This window comes from Etheostoma spectabile, unplaced genomic scaffold, assembly GCF_008692095.1.
Source record: "Etheostoma spectabile isolate EspeVRDwgs_2016 unplaced genomic scaffold, UIUC_Espe_1.0 scaffold00004148, whole genome shotgun sequence".
Lineage (NCBI taxonomy): Eukaryota > Metazoa > Chordata > Actinopteri > Perciformes > Percidae > Etheostoma > Etheostoma spectabile.
In genome coordinates this window covers 182501-202532 of record NW_022603114.1, presented here as the reverse complement: position 1 = coordinate 202532, position 20032 = coordinate 182501, and the positions used below count along the sequence as shown (strand labels likewise).

Sequence of the window (20032 nt, the reverse complement as noted above, 5' to 3'; positions counted from 1 at the left end):
ATTAAGTAAAATCATTGAAAAAATGTTTTTTTAAGAACTCAACCTTTTCTTGTCACTAAACAACAGTTTTGATGCCTTCCAGTCATGTTTTGGACCACACCACAGCGCTGAGACGGCTCTTGTTAAAGTATTTTAATGTCCCTTGGCATATAAATTTCACTTTATGAGTTTCTTTTTACATTAATATGAATTTCAACAGCCTGCCTATGGTTCCCCATACTAAACCGAGCCCTGGGTATCCTGCTTTACCTTTGAGAAAATGAAAGCTCAGATCTGGAATCTTGCTCCTTATGAGGTCATAAGGGGCAAAGTTATCTCCCCTTTCTCTACTTTGCCCGCCCATAGAATTTGGCCCACCTATGTTTAGAGTGACATCATGGCTTTCAAACAAGCAAAGTGGCAGTTGGACCCTGCCCCCCTCTCTTACTCAAAAGGTACAGACTCAGAAATGGCAGATACTAAGGAAAGCTCATTGTGAGACTAGCTCTAGTGGCTGTCATTCTGCACCAAAGCTGAATTTTGGGAAAGAGACTTCAGATATGGTATTAGGGGACCACTAAGGTATATATATAAAAGCATTCAAAGAGCACTATGTCATGAGACCTTTAATGACATCCACTTAAACACAGGTAGGGGCAAAATTTCAGTCTCAGCATCACTTGATCTCAGTGCTGCATTTGACACAGCTGACCATGAAGTATTACTAGACAAAATGGAAAACTGGGTTGGACTTTCTGGCACAATATTAAACTGGTTTGAACCCTACTTAAATGATAGGGACTACTATTTACTATATAAATAAGTAATTATGCATCTGCCATTGCCAGGGGGACTAGAGTCCAATACAAAAACTGTAAGTGCGTTGAACAAATTAATGACAGAATGCGCCAGAACTTTCTTGAATTAAATGAAGAAAAAACTGAGGTGGTTGTTTCTGGGGCAAAAGAGGAAGGATTAAAAGTGAGCGCTCAGCTTCAAACGACAATATTAAACAACAGACAAAGCCAAAAATGTTGATGTGGTCATGGACTCCGACCTGAATTTCAACAGCCACATTAAGACAATTACAAAGTCAGCCTGTTTTCAACTTAAGAATATATCAAGGGTTAAAGGACTTATTTTTCAGCAGGATTTGGAAAAACTTGTCCATGCTTTTATCTTCAATAGACTTGACTACTGTAACGGTGTCTTTACAGGTCTCCCAATCAGTCAGACAGCTGTCTGACTGATGATTCAGAACGCTGCTGTTTGAGTCCTCACTAAGACCAAGAAAGTGGATCACATCACTCCAGCTCTGAAGTCTTTGCACTGGCTTCCTGTCCTTCAAAGAATTGATTTGTAAATACTTGGTTTACTGGTTTATAAATCACTTTAGGGCCAAATTACATTTCTGATCTGCTGCTGCACTGTGAATACAGACTGCATTCAGTGATGCCTGCGCTCCACACACACACACACACACACACACACACACACACACACTCACAGCAGAGATGAGGTGTATGTGCATTACAACTATAGACAACACGCAGCACAACTAACTGGGAACGAACCCAGGCCTTTCTCAGGTCATCTGGGACAGGTCTTCTCTCTGTCCCCAGAGTCAGAACTAAACCGGGGGAAGCAGCGTTTAGTTTTTATACTCCACATATCTGAAACAAACTCCCAGAAAACTGCAGGTCCACCGAAACGCTCAGTTCTTTTGAATCAAGGCTGAAGACTTTCTTTTTAATTGTTTTTAACTGCTCTTTAATGTTTTATGTAAAGCACTTTGAATTGCCCTGTTGCTGAAATGTGCTACACAGATAAAGCTGCCTTGTCTTGCTAGACCCAAACCCCCTCCATCAACCGGCATTTGTAGTTTATTAAAGTGGGGCTTTTTTTACCATTACAGATAAATGCCTTTTCTATCCTATTGAACCATCTAAAATATGACAAGGGAACCTTGGGAGAAAGAGATTCGATTAGTCTGCCCCCTTATGGCTGCTGCCAAGGACTCTACAAAATCAAAACAACAAAGTTCATCGCCTGCCGTCACCAATTAAAAAGAAATTCTCTGTACAATCATGCCTTACACATTATTAATTGATATTGATTATTTTAGGTGGTCCTTTTTAGGTGTCTGAAAGACGTTTTACTGTGTGGCCCTATCCACAGCAGTACATTGCTTGACGTCTGTGTCAGGACTTCCTTCTGCTTGTCCAAACTAGGTACAGTTTGGAATACAGACTGCATTCAGTGATGCCTGCGCTCCACACACACACACACACACACACACACACTCACAGCAGAGATGAGGTGTGTGTGCATTACAACTATAGACAACACGCAGCACAACTAACTGGGAACGATACAGAGGCTACACTCGTTACTGTAAGTAAAATACAATAAAATATTCATTAGTAAAAAGTCAATAATTATCAGTACCTATACTCACCTGTCTACAGGCATAAACATGTGGAATATTTCAATCTGCTCTGCTCGGTCCATTCTTGTCCACCGTGCTGTTTAACAAAAATAAAAGCGCCCATTTTGCACTGAATTTTTACAAACAAACTAAAACAAAAGCTGTTGGTTTGCAGTCCAACTGTTTATTATAGTTTGCCAGGAATCTTGGAATTTGGACAAATTCTTGTGAACACAGCCGCTGGCTAAACAAACCATCCTCTCTGCTAGAGCAGTAAATCTATGGATGTATTATAAGACCAAAATAAATGCATGTGGCTGCTTAATATGCATGTAAATTACTTAACTGTCATGTTTGCGTTTCATTCCTGATGATGATGCGTTTGTATTCTTTCGCATCACCATCTTTTATTGCAAATGAGGAACACAGGTTAGCGGCAATGTGAATGTGATGGGGTTTTCCATGTCAACTTTTTGCTTCAAGATCTTTGACTGGCCTTTCTTCCTGCAAGCGTTTTCCACCAATCAGCACACTGCATACTACAAAGACGTTTTAAAACAAAACAAATACCAATACAACACACACAAACACACCAAACACAGACAGTACGTCAGAGGTTACAGAAAAAATTGATAAGAATATATATATTTATTAAAGATGATTACCAAATAATAAGGAAAATCCTTAAACACATGTTAAAAACTCTAAAAGTCCTTCCTCAACACTGCAAATGATGATGAAGTCTTTGGTACGGGCCATAATTGTCCCGCCATTGCTGTTTCCTTAAAGAGTGACTTTAGTCCAACCCCATGCAAATTTCTGGTTCACAGGAGAACGAATGCCCTGCTTTGCCTCTGGTTGGCTAGTACTCATTGAAACGTTATTATTATTTATCACATACAAATTGTACCGTGCACTGTATTAAAATTAAATCTCTTTATTTTAAACCCATCCCATGCATTAGGAGCAGTGGACACATACAGTGTCCGGGGACCAAATTGGGGTTCATCGGACACGTTGCCATGTGGCCGTTGAAGCCTGGGATTGAACCACCAATCATGGGTTTAAAGGGCCGAGCCACTCAATCTCTACCACAGCCACCCCTTCATTGATGCCTTTGTTGCTTGGTTTAGGCAAGAAGAGTAAGAGTGGTTAGGGTAAGAATACCTGGATAAGACAATCAGATGCAGAGTATGGCAAAGTAGGGCGAGGCATTTGCCATCCTAGGAAACACAAATTTACACCTCCCACCAAGTGTCAATAAACTAAAATAAACTGATAGGAACTACTAGCTGAAAAGTACTAGAAGCAATATTTCTACAGCTGTAGTAGCATGTTCTCAAGCTTCCATATTGAATACTGTCCACGTCACTGACAATTGACTGCTGTATTTATATGTTGAGGGTTGGGGTATGTGTGTGGGGGTGATGAGGGTGACCGTGACAGGGCCTGAAAATTCAGGGGTAGCAGGTCCCAGGGTACATAATTAATTTTTCACAGATCAATTGGGTGTCAAAAACAGAAATGAAAAAAATCACTGTTGCAATGAACACTGTAAAATGGGACGAGGGTTGACAGTGGGTGGCTGTGGCCAATTGGAAGGTTGGTGGTTCATGTGTGTGAGTGTTTATCTGATGAGCAGGTGGCACCTTGTACGGCAGCCTCGGCCCAATTATGTGGATGGTTCCTGTATGATGTAAAAGCGCTTTAAGTAGTCATTAAGACTAGGAAAGCACTATATAAATACTGCTCATTTACATAGTGTGAAAAACTAGCTAATTATAGAGGAAATCCAACTTAAACACCAATTAGGGGTGGTCTCCTTTGTTTTTCTTTGTAATCAGAACAGTCTTCTTCCTTGTTAGTTGGCTAAAATCTTGGCTAAAAAGTTTGGTATTTTCTTTCAGAACTTGTACCAGAATCGGTTCCTGGGCCTGGCTGCGATGGCTTCCCCAACCTGCAGCACCCAGACCCGCCAGCGCTGCAAGAATGTGGTTCGTCAAAGCTGCGGCCCAGAGACCTTTGCTGTCAATGGTCTAAACCAGGAGGACTTCATGCTGGGGCTGTTGCGTTCTAACAGTGACACTGACCTGGTCTCCCCAGACACACGCTCCACTCTGACCATTAGCTCCTCCCACTACACCATAGGCGAGTCTGACAACCTGGTGATCACATGGGACATCAAGGAGGAAGTGGATGCTAGGGACTGGATAGGCATGTATCATGTTGGTAAGTGAGTTATGACATGATGACATTAAATGTTATAGTTTTGTTGATACAAGATGAATAATAATTAACTATATGTAATGACACAGTCTCTTTTAAAACAAGTGTTGGTGGTATGGGTGGTTAATTAATTTACATTAATTAGCGTCTTTGAGTGTTTAGAAAAGCGCTCTAAAAAATGAATCTATTATTATAAATATTCATTTATGGTAGAGTGCTTGGCTGTCATATTTTGAGCAACTAATAACTTTGGGGAACCACTTTATGTTAACCTTAACCTTTCTAAACAACCCAGTGATCATTGCCCTTTTAAGAGTAAAACAGCCTTTGCTTAACTAGGAATTAGGGATTGATGGAAGGATGAAAAGACGGCCCAGAATGGGTAAACGAGTGTGGCAGCAGTTTTTTTTTCGCAGTGATGGAACTTGTCCTCCGGCTACTACCTTGTGGCTTCTCCATGTTGTTGTTTCGTTCTCTCTTTGCAGCCACAGATGAAGAGTTGGATCACCGCCAGATGGTGATTGGGTTCTGACTTTGGATGAGTGTAGAAATGATAATGAATTTGCCCCTAACATCATTCTTTGTCCAATCACAATGGCCATACCAGTTACCAAACAACATGCGTGTCTGTGTCCGTCAAAATTAAGCACAATAAGAAATTTGAACACCGCAGTAATGCCATGTATTTTTAAGTGAAACTCAGTCTGGAAGAGAAGGAAGTGAGACCAGCGTCTCCAAGGCAGGTGACAGTGAGCATGGATACGCTCCCTGGGGAGGCGCCCATGAGGCATCCTTACCAGATGCCCGAACCACCTCAACTGGCTCCTTTCGACACAAAGGAGCATCGGCTATACTCCGAGCTTCTCGCAGATGACTATGCTTCTCACCCTATCTCTAAGGGAGACGCCAGCCTCCCTCCTGAGGAAACCCATTTCAGCCGCTTTTACCCTGGATCTCGTTCCTTCGGTCATGACCCAGCCTTCATGACCATAGGTGAGGGTAGGAACAAAAACTGACCGGTAGATCAAGAACTTGCCCTTCTGGCTCAGCTCTCTTTTTGTCACAATGGTGTGATAAATTGAATGTAATACCGCACCCGCTGTGCAGATTCTGCCGCTCCATTGTAGTCTCACTTACAAACAAGACCCCAAGGTATTTAAACTCCTTCAGTAACATAAATATGTGCAGAATTAAGACAAATCAACAAAGTTCTACACAACATAAGTGTAAAAAGTGTTTAAAAAGTTAATGCTAAGGCCAGGTCCGCATGTACCAAAACAATCTTTTTTTCCCCCGTCTTCCTTGGCATTGGTTCAAGAATATTTGCGTCTAAATGGATTAATTTGTAAGTGACTCAACACGCTACTTCATATTCCAGGCCTATGGGTGGCACTGTTCCTGCTACAGAAATTCACCAACAAACGGAGAAGAAGCGGCGGAGCATGCGCATGAAGCTTGTGCACTGCCCTAGTAACCCTAATAGGCTCAATATCTTCTCCAGCAGGATCACAAGCATGTGGACCGCCATTGTTTTTATTATGAGACAGCGTCACGGGACAAGAGATTAAAGGCTAGAGGTCGAGGGTTGTGTTGATGACATCATCTATACGCAAGTATTAGGGCTTCGCCGTTTCAACGAAGATGCAAGGGCAGCGGTTTCAAATTTTTTTCACCCTGGGACCACGTTTCAAATAAGTGCGTTTTCTGTCAGTGCGTTTACAGGATTTGTTTGGACGATTTTCCAAATGATGCAAAATGTGCAGTTACACCAAAAAGTGTTTCTGTGTGGATGACCCCTAAGTCTCCTACCACTTTTTTACATTCTGTTTATGAAATCCAAACAGCGCTGTATGTGTGTATGTGGTGGGCCAGCTCGGGTGACATGAGTTTGCTCACCTGACACTGTGTTTTGTTCCTGGGGAGATGGATTTGTGTGTTTGCCTCCTGTGTGTCATGGATGTCTGACCCTCAGCAACTACGGACCCACAAACTCAATTGCATTTTTCTGTGCCGATCTTTTTTGTGGCAAAGTGAGTAAGACATTTCATATGTGGGAAATACCTCCTTCTTTACCCTTGTGAATGCCCAAAATCTTTATTTTTTTCCCAAAGCATATCCACCTCTCACTTGCTAGCAGCTGGATTTCCATCCTTTCCTTCTCGTCGCCCTCGATACTTTCCACAAGATTCTCAACTGCATCCATTCTGGTGATCAGGGCAGAGAGTTTTTATTACATCAAAACAATGGCGCGGCAAACTTCCTTAGGACGCTCCAGCTTGGCCGCAATCCCCTCCATTGCTGCACATATTTTACCAATGTCTGTCTGCTGTACACCACGAGCCTGTTGAGCATCTAATCCGGGCATCGCAGCAGCAGCATCCTGGCCCGTCACAGCCGCAGTTCTGCCAGGGTGCAAATGCTTCCTATCAGGCAAACAGAAGGACGGACCCACAATACAACTCAAGTACATAAAAAGCAAAAGTTTATTTAGCAAGCTTAATAAACTTACAGAAACATAGTCAAAAATCGTCACGCAAAGGGAAATCAAAAAATACAGGCAACGGTCAAAATCCAGGAAGACAACAGGAACTCAGAATAAGGGAAAAATGCTTGAAAACCTGAACAGAGGGAAGCAGACAATCTCGCACTGGGGTAAGGGGAAGACTGAACTTAAATACATAAGACAATGTGACACAGGTGCAACACCTTAGGGCTGGGACGGGTAATCACAAAGCGGGAAAATAAACAACAGGAAGTGAAACAAGAGTTAGCCAGCAGAGCTACAAGAGTGCAATAGCTATTGAGCATTCCAAATTTACAAACAACAGAGCTACGTGTTGAAATTGACTGTAATTCTCCTTTAACAAACAGTTGGCATGGTTAAGCAGTCTCTGCAGAACAGCATGGACATGTAGAATATGCTCATTCAGGTTACGGGAGAAGATCAGAATGCCGTGAAGGTACACAAACACAAATACATTCAGTATATCTCTGGGTACATCACTTACACATGCTTGGAAGACAGTAGGGGCATTAGTTAATCCAAAAGGCATGACGTATGTACTCCTAGTGTCCACTGGGAGTGTTAAATGCAGTCTTGCACTTATCCCCCCTCCCTAAGTGTTATGCATTTCTCAAATCAAGCTAGGTAAAGACAGTAGCATCTTGCAACAGTTCAAAAGCAAAATAAAGCAATGGGTGGGGGTACCTGTCGTTCACAGTAATGTCATTCTCCTCCGTCGCTCCTCCGGGGTAAGACAAGCCCTCCTCAGCAGCATGGGCTCTTCCCAATTTGCAGCCTTGAGGAGAAGAAACTACTGGTTGCGGTGGTGGTGAGGAGGAGCCTCCCATGCCCAAAAAGGCCCCTCTTGGATAATCCCTTGAAGAACTCTTGGAGTTGCCTTTCTCTCTCTCTCACGTTTGAAGAGCCGCTTGTCAATCTTGATGGCCAGAGTGATGGTAGCTTTGAGGTCCTCGGGAAGATCCATTGCCGCCAGGTGATCCTTCAGCACACTGGACAGACCACACAGAAAGGCATCCAGTAGAGCAGTCTGATTCCACCCATTCTCTATCTGGGCCGCTTCTCTGCTTGGAGTAACATGATGCAAAATCTGTGTGAAAGTCTGGGTGAAGCGAGCAAACAAGTCACACAGGCAAATTCCTAACCCACTCTGCAGTAGCCCACGCCTCTGCTTGTCCGGTGGGAAAAATATAAGCAATCTTAGCCCTGTTCGTAGTATAATGGACAGTCTGGAGCTCAAAATGTAACCCACACTGCATCAAAAAGGCAAGACAGTCACCAGACTCACCCTGAGAAGCTTTCAGGCCGAGACAGGTGAGGCATAGCTTCTTAAAATTTCCATAGGCCAACGTTCTGTTTTTCAACATATTTTGCTTGCACAATGTTTTTCCTTCAGGCTAAGCACAAATATATCTAGCTAGGTATCTCTAAAAGGATAAATACCAGTACAACACAGAGCCTTTTGTCTAAGCGTCTACCATTTGGTCATGTGACTCCTCCAGCCTCTTTCTGGTGGAAAAAACTTGAAAATAACAAATATATATATTGATGTCATGTCTCCTATTACATCATCAAGTCCCTCGAGTCCAACCAGAGATGTATAGTTTGATGGTGGAAAATAAAATAGAATAATAGAATCTCTTAATATGTTTAGTTGATGAAAGATGATATTGTAATCAATGTAGGCAATATAAATGTAGCTTTTTTCCGAAAATTTACCCAAACTATAGTATATAATTGTTCTTCAATAAATCAAAAGTATTTGTTATCCGATTACTCGATTAAAAAGCAGCATGGTGGCCCAATGTTTAGCACCGTGGCCTCACAGCAAGAAGGTCCTGGATTTGAATCCAGGTTGTTCCGGGCCATTCTTTTGTATGTACTCCCCATGTTTGCACGTATTTCCTCTGGGTGCTCCGGTTTTTCCTACCATCAAAAAACATGTACTAGGTTCTTCAGTCAGTAGCCCTTTTGACCTGATTCAAAGTAAACCACACCAATGTTAATCTGCGTTTGTCTTCGCCGTTGGTCACTTCCTTTTTTGGATTTTAGTCCTTCTGCTGAACGTATAGGTCTTTTCTCAGCAGTACAAGTATTGTGTGCACTTCTTCAGGTCTTCAGCAATGCCTTAACTGCTGGAGCGTCCTCTTTATCTCCAAGCTGGGGGCTGCTGTTGTCCTTTCTCAGTGGTGACGGAAAATGCATCACTTGAGCTGTTGCATGGGAAAGTCGCCGGACCACATCATTTTGAAAACTGCCATATTGAGAAATACAGAGAGAGTTGTGTTGCGTTAAAGGGCTTAATTGGCTTTGTATCAACAAATTTAGCAATGGCTTGAATGTAAATAACGTTCAATAATATAAAATATTTTCACACTATAACTTTAATGTATTTGATTGTTGGCAATGAATCGAGATGTGTATCGTATCCTCAGATCGGTGATGCACACCCCAAAGACTCTACCATGACAGACAGGTCGGGATGAGCCACGCCCTTAAGCATCCCCTGCTTCGTACATTATTTTCACAGTCTATGGAAGCGTGTGGGGGGGTGGGTTTGCCTGACCTCCCTATTATTAGTTTTTTTACTATTAGTATATATGAAATGTCCCTTGAGCATGTATAGTTTAATTTTGTATCTAAATGTTGTGGTGTTATTATTTTATTAGATTGTGTATCCTTTTACAGTGTTTTATCTTTCAAAGACCGCGCATTATTCACTTTAGCAGTAGCATACAGAGTTGCGGCAAACACACTTCCAAGAACTTACAAAAAGCCAGAGCATACAAAGATTGTCAACCTGGGGCCGAGGTGTTGCTGAGGTTGTCTCTGGACCACCAGAGAAGCACAAAAGATGACTAAGTAAAAGACTGTGGCCAAGCTCACTGTCTATGCGTTACGTGTGTCTCTTATGAATTTAAAAAAAATCCCACTAACTTTATCGGGAAATTACTTTATTTATTTAATTTGGGTTGCATGAAAAAAAAAAAAAAACTGACCCGGGCTGATAAGATAAGATAAAACTCCTCCACATAAGAATCAGCCATTGGGTTTCTGTTGTACTTAGTCATAATGTAAATACCTCAACATGTCCCACCGTAAATATTGTGATATGACACATTATCACCAGTATTATGCTATCCTATGGCACATTCATAATTGGTTGAGAATCAAGGACATCTCCAAAAAATGTATTGCATTTTATGTTACTGTAAAGTGTAATGGGAAATGGAATATAAAAAATACTTCTTCAGAAATATTTGAATATTGGAGTAGCAGGTCTCAACAAGATGATCTCTTTCCAGATGAGGCTTTGTCTGAGAACTTTCTGGACTACAAGAACCGAGGCATCAACGGGTCTCACAAGGGACAGATTGTTTGGAAAATTGACTCTAGCTCCAACTTCAGTGACAGTAAGTAACAAAAACTCTTACTTGTAGTTTGAGCAACGAAATTAGTTTCTCGTTAAAAACTGCCTAAAAAATCCCCTGTATTAAATCAATTGTTCCACTTTATCCAAGTTTTTTTCTTTTTTTATATTAATTTATTATTATTTCTGTTTAGAATTCAGCTTAGGGCAGTAGATTACAACCTTCTCTCCTTAACTACAGTGCTGTAAAATCTAGACTCAATTAGATCTCCGTGATCTGCGTAACGACAGTACAGAGGACGTTTGCCTTTGACAGAGCCACAGTACTGACCTAATATACAATCATTACTGAGATTAAACTACCTTCTAGGTTATATCTGCATTTGAAAAATGCGCAATATTAGTATTAGTATTAATATTAGCTCACACAAAATAGCCGACTCGTGAATTAGCCTACTGTTGCTAACATACATTCATAAATCCTACATACACATTGCCATCAGACTTACTTATTGATGCACGCACACAGTATTCACAAAGTTGGTCCAAGGAGGGATAAAGGAAAGTGTTACTATACTGACAGAGAGAAAGACTGTATCACTACAAGTAGGTTGCACGTAAGAGGGGGAAAGCAGCTAGTTTAAGACCAATGCAGTTGTCAATCTCCCATCCACTATGATTAGCGTGTGTCAACCATTGGCACAAAACTATTCACACCAATAACATTTTTCGCACCGAGTTTTTGTGAGCTGCTGCTGAAAGGCTGCTGAAGAGAGAGAAAAACGTACAGGAGATGTGGTATTGGGGAAGGGGGCTGGCAGGGTTGGCAGTGCGCTACCACCTCACCTAAATCAGTTCTCAAATTAACACTCTAAAGTTTGTTTATATATTGATCAATTACATTTCCAAATATTAAACTACTAAAAATATAAAAAAATTCCAAATGAACCACTCTTTACATCCGCTTGAATTAGATTCAACGCAATGAACTTATTGAAAAGCAAATATTTCACTTCTAAAGCTGGTTCACCTGGTACTCCTAATTTCCATCTTCCCAAATCATGGTAAACAACAGGAGCAAATGCCAGGGGTTTCCATTAAAGCAAAATGCAAGCATGAATAGTGTGTTAACAGCATGTCAAATTACTAAATATATGTTCAATAATATGCTCTATCCCTACTTTAAATAAATAAATATGAAATTGCCTCATAAGTTAGCAAGGTAGCAAATAGGTTAAAATAATAAGAGGCAACACGTGCGTTTTTGTGCAACTGCCACAATAGGGCATGCTGTTGATGTTGGGCTGAAAGCTTCCTTGTGTGTCAATGTCAATAATACATCCATGGTCAAAATGCATTGTTAATTATGTCCATTAAAAAAATTTGTTTTTTTCACTGACAAGCTCAGATAGTTATTAATTGTCTGATAATATTATATAAAAGGATCACTACAGATGTAGATCCTTTTGTTAAAGGGTAAAATACTCTTTGTGTATCCAAATAAAATAATCAAGAAAAATAAAAGTAAAATAAACCACGTGTACATTGCCGTGCATAATACGTTCATATAGTTAAAGAAAGAAAGGTACCCAGAGTACCAAATTTTTTTAAACTAACAGATTGGACGATGTAAGTTCGAGTTACAACTGTTTTCTCTTCTATGATTTAACATTGAAGTTAGCCGTGCCCTTTGATGAAAAATCTTTATCTTCAAATTGAAGCATCGTCAAGGTCTTAAAGCTTTCCTGAACACTTTTGAGGTGGATCTAGTCAACACTCTAGGTAGAGGACATCTAAATAAAGTTTTATGTCACCTTAATAACATTAACAGTAAATGAAATTGCATTTGAGCTCATAGAACTGAAAAGGTTTTTTTTAGGTGCACACTTTATTATTTTAGTTGTTATTTTTCATACCTGTGTTTTATCTCTATACGTGTATGCCATGTTTCTGTGTATATTAATACCCTACTAAAACTTAAGCGTGGTTTCCTAGTCCTTTTACTTATGTTTAATTCTCTGGCTCTTAACAATCTAGTTTTTATTGGGTTCTGGTCCAAATTCACACTGATATCAAATACTACACTACTACGAGCAATTTCATAAATGTACATTCTTACTACATCGTAATAAGGGTTACAGATACTTTTTTACTTTGCACCTCATTTATAAATGCTTTGTTATGCATAGCATAACTCACTTTAGAGGGGTTCACGCCATGTAGTCAACTAATCAGTAGTAACTCATGTGTTAATCATGAAATGATGTGTTGGTAAGTGCTTGTTAAAGATTCATTAACACACTAACTATCCGTAGGCATATGTCTGAAGGCATGTCCAAATAGAACAATACATGTGTGTGTCAAGTCTTCTGGTAGCCTTTGCAACTCATTTATACATGCTTTGTAAAGCATAGAACGTACTCACTTTAGATAGCCCCACACAATATACTTAACTATCCAGCAATAAGTCCTGAATTAGATTTTTACATTATTGGTAAGTATTTGTAACAGATGAATTAACACTCCAGCTATTAGTTTAGGCCTATTTCTGAATCATAACATTTTATTTAGGGCATAAACAAATGTAGGTCTAGATAGTCTGTTAATCGTAACTTCCTAGTTTTAACCAACCTTATACATTCCTGAGTACCTAGTTATTAATGGTAAATTATTTAATTTACAATTGGAGTAGGATTCACTGTTGGTGAAAGGAAACTCATTCTTATTTATATTTTTCTCCATCATTGCTACCTCCCTTTCACTAATTTGTGTGTCCTCCTCAGCTGAGACCAAAGTCTGCTTCAGGTACTACCACGGTGTCACCGGAGCACTGAGGGCAACGACACCCAGCATTACCATTAAGAAAAGTTCTGCAACTGTGAGTCTCACCACATTTTATGGCTTTATTTTGACATATGCAGCTTTTTAAAATGTGGGGCTTCATTGGTCACTACTACTACTGAATTAGTTATGATGCAGCTATACCTCTGATGGAAGTACAATGCTACATTGGGATTCACTGAGTATATTTCAGTCAGAGACACTCAGTTCTTTATTGTCTAGCCGTTCATAACTTGCTGAACTGTTGTCAGTAGGTGGCGCTATGACTGTGACTCAATATGGGCATGGAAAGGTCTTCAGGACTCTTATCCAGCATGTTAAATGTGGGGCAGATTAGACCATGCCAAGTTACAACAGCTTCCTGTGTCATCGTGAAAGATGCACATTTTTTGCCTCACCACAGCAGCACTGTCAATGAAAGTATCGTGAAAATCTTGCTGACATACTGCTGACCCAAATTGACAAGGATCTGTTTCATACCTGTAGGGTACTTAAAATTATGTGTTGTCACATGACTTATGACATCATCTTTTGAGCTACGACTATTCCTTTGAAATACAATGTAAGTTCAATCTGCTGGGTATACATCAAATGAGGCAAAAACATTGGTCCAACAAAAGCCGATGTGTGTGTGTGTGTGCGTGCGTGTGTGTTTTGTGTGTGTGTGTGTGTGTGTGTGGGTGTGTGTGTGTGTGTGTGTGTGTGTGTGTGTGTGTGTATGTGTGTGTGTGGTGTGTGTGTGTGTGTCTCATTGCCCTTCTAAAGCTTATATCAGTCAGACCCTGTTATCAAGACAGTGTTCAGCTAGGGGATTGGGTTTCAGTGTTTGCCTTCCCATTCTGCTGCTCTGGACCTCTGGAAATGCTGATGGGCCAGGAACTTGATCTGTACTTGCTTCCTGATGACAAATGAATAAAAATAACCGCCATCTGAAGAGAGAGGAAGGGTGAGAGTAAAGAGGAGAAGAGAGTCCACACCAGCTAAGTCATTCAGGTTTAAGGATGCAAGGGGTGAATAGCACCGGTTCAAACTGCTAGAGGAAGACACAACAAAGAGAGAACGAGAAGAACAATAAAAAGGAGATGGACAGATGGAAAAGCAGTGAAGGGAGATTTGTCTGCTTTGCCCGTTTATTCTAGACAGAGAAGACAAAGCGTTTGATTTGCATGGGTGTGATGGACGGCATGTGTCTCCAGCTGGGACTGCTGTCTCCCAGTCATCCTGAGAGGAGTGGGAAGAGGACAAAGCTCAGCTGGAAGGCCTGGGTAACCATAAACATCTTTTCTTACACAAACGCTTGTCACAACTCATTCAGTCATCTACCTTTGCCTTTGTTTTATTGCAGCATCTTAAGAGACACATGTGTCAGATTGCATATGAGATGAGAACATTAATATCAATCTCATGTCTGTGGTTAGCCTGGCTTAGCATAAAGACTGGAAGCAGGGGGGAATGGTTATTTTTTTGCACAAATTTCTACCTTTTCTGCATCAGTGTATGCTGTAAACCTCTATGTAAAGGAAAACCCAGGTGACAATGCAAAAAATAAAACTATAATGGGAAATAATCAAGGTTTGTACGAGTGCTTAAAATTGTTGAAAATGCTTTAATTTTGATGTTGTGTTTTCAAAGTTTGAAAAGTGCTTGAATTTTGGATACGATGCTTGAAAATGCTTTGTATTTTGATTTTTGCAACAAATCGGGTCTGTTTTGCCAGCAGTGTCTGTAGCTTTCTGCGGAGTGGGCAGGACAAGTTGTCACAGACCATGGTAAAGTTGGTTTTATATTGGAAGGTCAAACTCCAAAATAGAGTTTTCGAATGTGTCTAATAGCCAACGTCCAATATAAAACCAACTTTACAACCGTCTGCCACAGCCAGTCGGCTGCTGTGGTGCCCTGCATCCCTGCAAAGATTGGAGCAACTGAGCTGCCCCCCCAAAGTTAAATTTGTAATGAATGTAATGTTTGCTAAAGGCAAGTCAGCATCAACAACAGTGTGTCTATTACGTTAGCCAAAAGTCAAATCACTCCCTCGTGATTTGTAAGAGTATTCTGTCCTTTGATTAGTTTTGATTTTAGTAAAGACATGAACAGCGTAAAACAAATTATTACAAACTGGCATGTTTGAATTCATAATGAGTGTCGCTGTTTCGGTGGCGTTACGTTACAACACACTACACATTGCGTGCTGAGACCGACCATTTATATTCAATTTCTGAGTAGTGCACAGGAGGAAGAGAAGGAAGGAAATGAAGAAGGAGAAGGCAGTAAACTGGAGAGACCAAGCGGGTCAGAGTAGGAGAAGCCCACAGAAGGAGATGCAGAAATAAGTGAAAGAGGAGAGGGAAAGGAAGAATTGACTGTGAGAGATGAAGAGGAGGCTGCAGAATCAGAGAGAGGGACAGAGGCAGGGAGTAATCAGAAGGTGGAAAATGAAGGTGACAGGGAGGAATAGGCCCATTTGTTAAAATAAAATAAGAATATATAGTAGTGCATTACATAGAGGTAGTTGGTTGTGAAACAATAAACATGGGGGTGGCAGTAGCTCAGTCCATAGGGAGTTGGGTTGGGAACCAGAAGGTCCCTGGTTCAAGTCCCCGTACGGACCAAAAGTATGGTGGTAGACTGGTAGCTGGAGAGGTGCCAGTTCCTGGGCACTGCCAAGGTGCTCTTGAGCAAGGCACCAAACCCCCAACTGCTCGGGGGGTGCCTTTCCGTGGGCAGCCCGCTCACTCTGACATCTCTCCATTTGTGTATGTGTAGGTCCTGAGCATGTACGTAATTCATAACTGAGTGTAATAACAACGTGAAAAGTGTATTGTGGGATTAATAAAGTATGTAAAAAAAATGATCTTGACATGCAACAGTGTAATTAATGTTTACTTTTTTCTCCATACACACTAATTGGCTGGTGATAATTTTACATTTTGCATATTAGAAATATTCTTTGGTTTTAAGTTAAGGCTTCCCTAGCTGTCTGGTTTATTTCACTGTTGCAGTCAAAAGATAATTGATTGGCTACATATGGAAACATTTAATAATTACTCTGTAACCACCAAGTTTGGTGAAAGATTCATGGTAAAACGTTATGTTAAACATGTGTGCATCTGCTCTGTCTCTCGAATACACTTTATAAATGTAAAGACTATTGTAAATACATCCTTCTCCACTGAGCCATGCAGAAGCCTGATTTGTTATTATGTAAGTATAGGCTATATGCTCTTGATGATAGCGACTTAGAAATTGTTGCTTTGGGGCAAGGGGGTCTTGAGTCTTGTTACCCAGGGCACTGCTTGGTGTGTTAATGTAATGTTAGTATTGAAGTGTTTCCTCTAGATTTGTTTTTTTTAGGTAGCTTATTTGATATTGTTAGCAACCTACCATTACCTTGAAACCATCCAGACAGTACCTTATGTACTTGATTTAACTGTTTTTACACACAGTAACAACAAAACGCTGAGTAAACATTACTAGCTACGTAGCTAGTAGCCCACTGTAAGGTTGAGGATGGCCTTATATAATATTTACACTGCTCTATTCCAGTAGATACTAGGGGTGGGAATCACCAGAGGCTCCACGATACGATATTATCACGATACTTGGGTCACGATACGATGTTATTGCGATTTTCAACATATTGCAATATTTTGTGATATATTGCAATTTGTTAGCTTTTTTCCAACTTCATTATTTTGTCCCCAAAGGAAAACGTTGTCAACATCTGTTTGTTCATCTTACATGGATTTTTTTGCTGTAAAATGTGACTGTTAAGCTTACTAACAAACCAACACTTTCATGAATATGTTATAAATGTTGTATACACCTGGCAAACTGAACTGTTTGCATTTAATTAAGGTGTACTAGACTAATACCAACAGGTATTACTACAGGTATATTTTTACAATGCAACTTCAGCCCTTAAGCCCCTAGGCCTAGGGAATTAGAAAGGCAATAACTGTTTAATTTATAACTGTTTGCTGCCAACCTTGGTACTAACAAAAGTTCAAAAACATTTTGTATGCGCATAACACTTGATGTGGAGGTGTCCCGCTAACTGAACGGCAACGGCCATATTAGAAGCGTTGTCGGTGCCAACCACCAGGTTTTTGTCTGCAATCCCCTATTCTCGTGCAGTAATTCGCAGAAGGCGAGCAATGTTCGCCCCGGTGTGACTTCGTGGACTGCTCTAGTTTGGAGAACGTGAGACAGCAGCTGCCAGTCTTCTGTGAGATAATGAGCAGTAATAGTCACATAGGAATCCACTGCCCGTGATGTCCATGCGTCACAAGTCAATGCAACACGTTGTGCTGTTTTTAAACTTTCCTGAACTTTAAGCTTAACTTCTCTGTAGCGCTTGGGTACGGCTGTATCCGTGTAAAAGCGGCGCTACAAAGTTACGTACCTTGGTTCCAGTGTTTTTAGCAAGTGACAAAATCCCTAATTTTCTACAACGTTGTATGGACTCAGGTCTCTGCACATGAAGTAGGCGATGGCTTGAGTTATTTTCTTCGTTCGCTCTGAATTTGGAAGTAGCTTTGTCAAGCTAAGTGTGTCCAGTGTTGTTGTTTTTTTTTTCGACGGAGCTGGTTTAGTATTAGCTTTACCGTCCTCGGCTAACGCTAACTCTGGATGGTGGCGTGTGAGATGAGCCTTCATGTTGGTGGTATTCCCTGAGTATTTTATTCGCATACGACACTCCCTGCAAATCCCATGTCTCATATCCATCTCAGTTGTCCCTTCCTTGTTAAAAAATACGAAAAAGTTTCAAACACTTGATTTAAACGCAGACGATGCATTTCTGATTTCTTTCTCTGAAGCTGCATTGTTTATTTTATCTACATCCTCCTGCACGCTGACAGTCACCCCGCTGACCTCACCAGAAAACAAACAGCGCCATCTGGTGGACTGAATAAACAATTGATTTGATTATTCTACTATCAAAAAGTTAAATTCTCATGTGCAATTTAAATAATAAAAGATTGATACTTGGCGTCCGTGTATCGATACAGTATTGCCTTGGGCAAATATCGCGATACTATGCTGTCTCAATTTTTTTCCCCCACCCCTAGTAGATACACTCAAAAAAATGACTCATTGGATGAACGCAATTAAATTGTGGGCAGGATTTCCATCCAATAAATATACGTACCCCCAACTCAAACTAAGAAAATCCATTCAACAGAATGTTAATCAGTTAGCCTAAGTAATTTATGTCAAATAAATACAACAGAATATAAATGAGCAAGACTAAATTATTTTTTTCAAATAGATACAATAGTAAGTCATTGAGTTAGCCTAACACATTTTTAACAAATTCAACTGAAATGAAATAATTACATTAACTACATGAAATTGATTTACATTTGTCCAACTCAAATGTACATAATTATCAGAAAAGAAAATATTTACATACTTTTTTTAATTTGATCCCCCACAAACATACACATGAGACAAACCTGGTTTACACTTTTTTATTGAAATACATTAAGATTTGAACATCTTTAACTTAGAGACCCTCCACTCAAATGTTTTGTCTTGTTCCTCTTGTTTGAGCAACACTGTGCTGACTGATGTAAAATAGGGGAATTCACATATCACACATTTATATTACCACAGCTCACAAAACAGTTGCAACAATATGTGAACTTAGTGAGTATCACTACACAGTGAATCTCAAACATGTGCAGAGTTTAAGACAAAAGGCTGTTTTCACACTCCCCTGCTGAAATTGGGAATTTACTCCGAGCTTAGTAATAATCAAGGTTCAAGGGGAAGGCCTACTTGCACAATTTGTGATATCACAACTCATTTGGACTTCAAGTCTGATCCAAAATTCAATAATAATGTGATGTAGAAACTTAAAGCTGTAAAGTGCACATACACAGAACATGGGTGTGCAGTACTTCATGCATGTAAAACATGCACGCAATAACATGTGAATGCTACTGCACCACTGGACATCTTGAGTCCAGCAGGAAAACTTCTGGAACTTCTAATGAGGTAGGAGTACTACATGGAGTACTTTTACATGTGAAAAGTATACTTTTTCAGCGTAAATAAACCAAGACAAATTATTTTTCCATGCATATTTGTATGCGTCTTAACACTAATAATGTCTGGAGGGCATCTTTAAACGAAATCTGAAGATCTTAACCTTTTTTACTAGACAAAATTCAAGCATATGAACTTGATTTAACAGTATACTGGTACAAATGAAGGCCCAGCTACCCCAAATCTCATCAACAAAGACACTTTAGCTTACATGTGTCAAACTCCTGACCCACAACCAAATGCACTGCAAAAACTATTTGGATAAGTATAGTTGCTTGCCTTGAACTACCATTACATAAAAAAAAAAAAAAAATCTGCAATTGGCATCTACAACCAATAGGCAAATACAAAATTCCCAACCACGGTTCATTTAAATTGAAAAGAGTCTTGGTGGTTGGTGTGTTATTATAGCTGTTAACATAAAGTTTTGTGGACCACTGTTAAGACTAACAAAAGAAAAAAAATAATCACAAAACATTCTGCATGTTATAACCAGCAAGGAAGTAATTTAAAGAAAATTCCACAGAAATGTAATTTGCTTCATTAAAAAAAGTTTTGGCCACTTACAAAGTACAGTGTGTTGAACTGTTTTTAGATCAATTTCAATCCATCTCGA

General features: G+C 40.0%; 1 protein-coding gene across 1 annotated transcript in view; it reads left to right on the top strand.

Annotated features, from left to right (window-relative positions):
* Positions 1–20032, top strand: part of LOC116676964 (E3 ubiquitin-protein ligase HECW1) — a 194835-nt gene that overhangs the window by 18756 nt on the left and 156047 nt on the right. Inside the window, 3 exon segments of the mRNA XM_032507731.1 lie at positions 4315–4636; positions 10460–10567; positions 13308–13402. Of these exon segments, the coding sequence (XP_032363622.1) occupies positions 4315–4636; positions 10460–10567; positions 13308–13402 (525 nt within the window).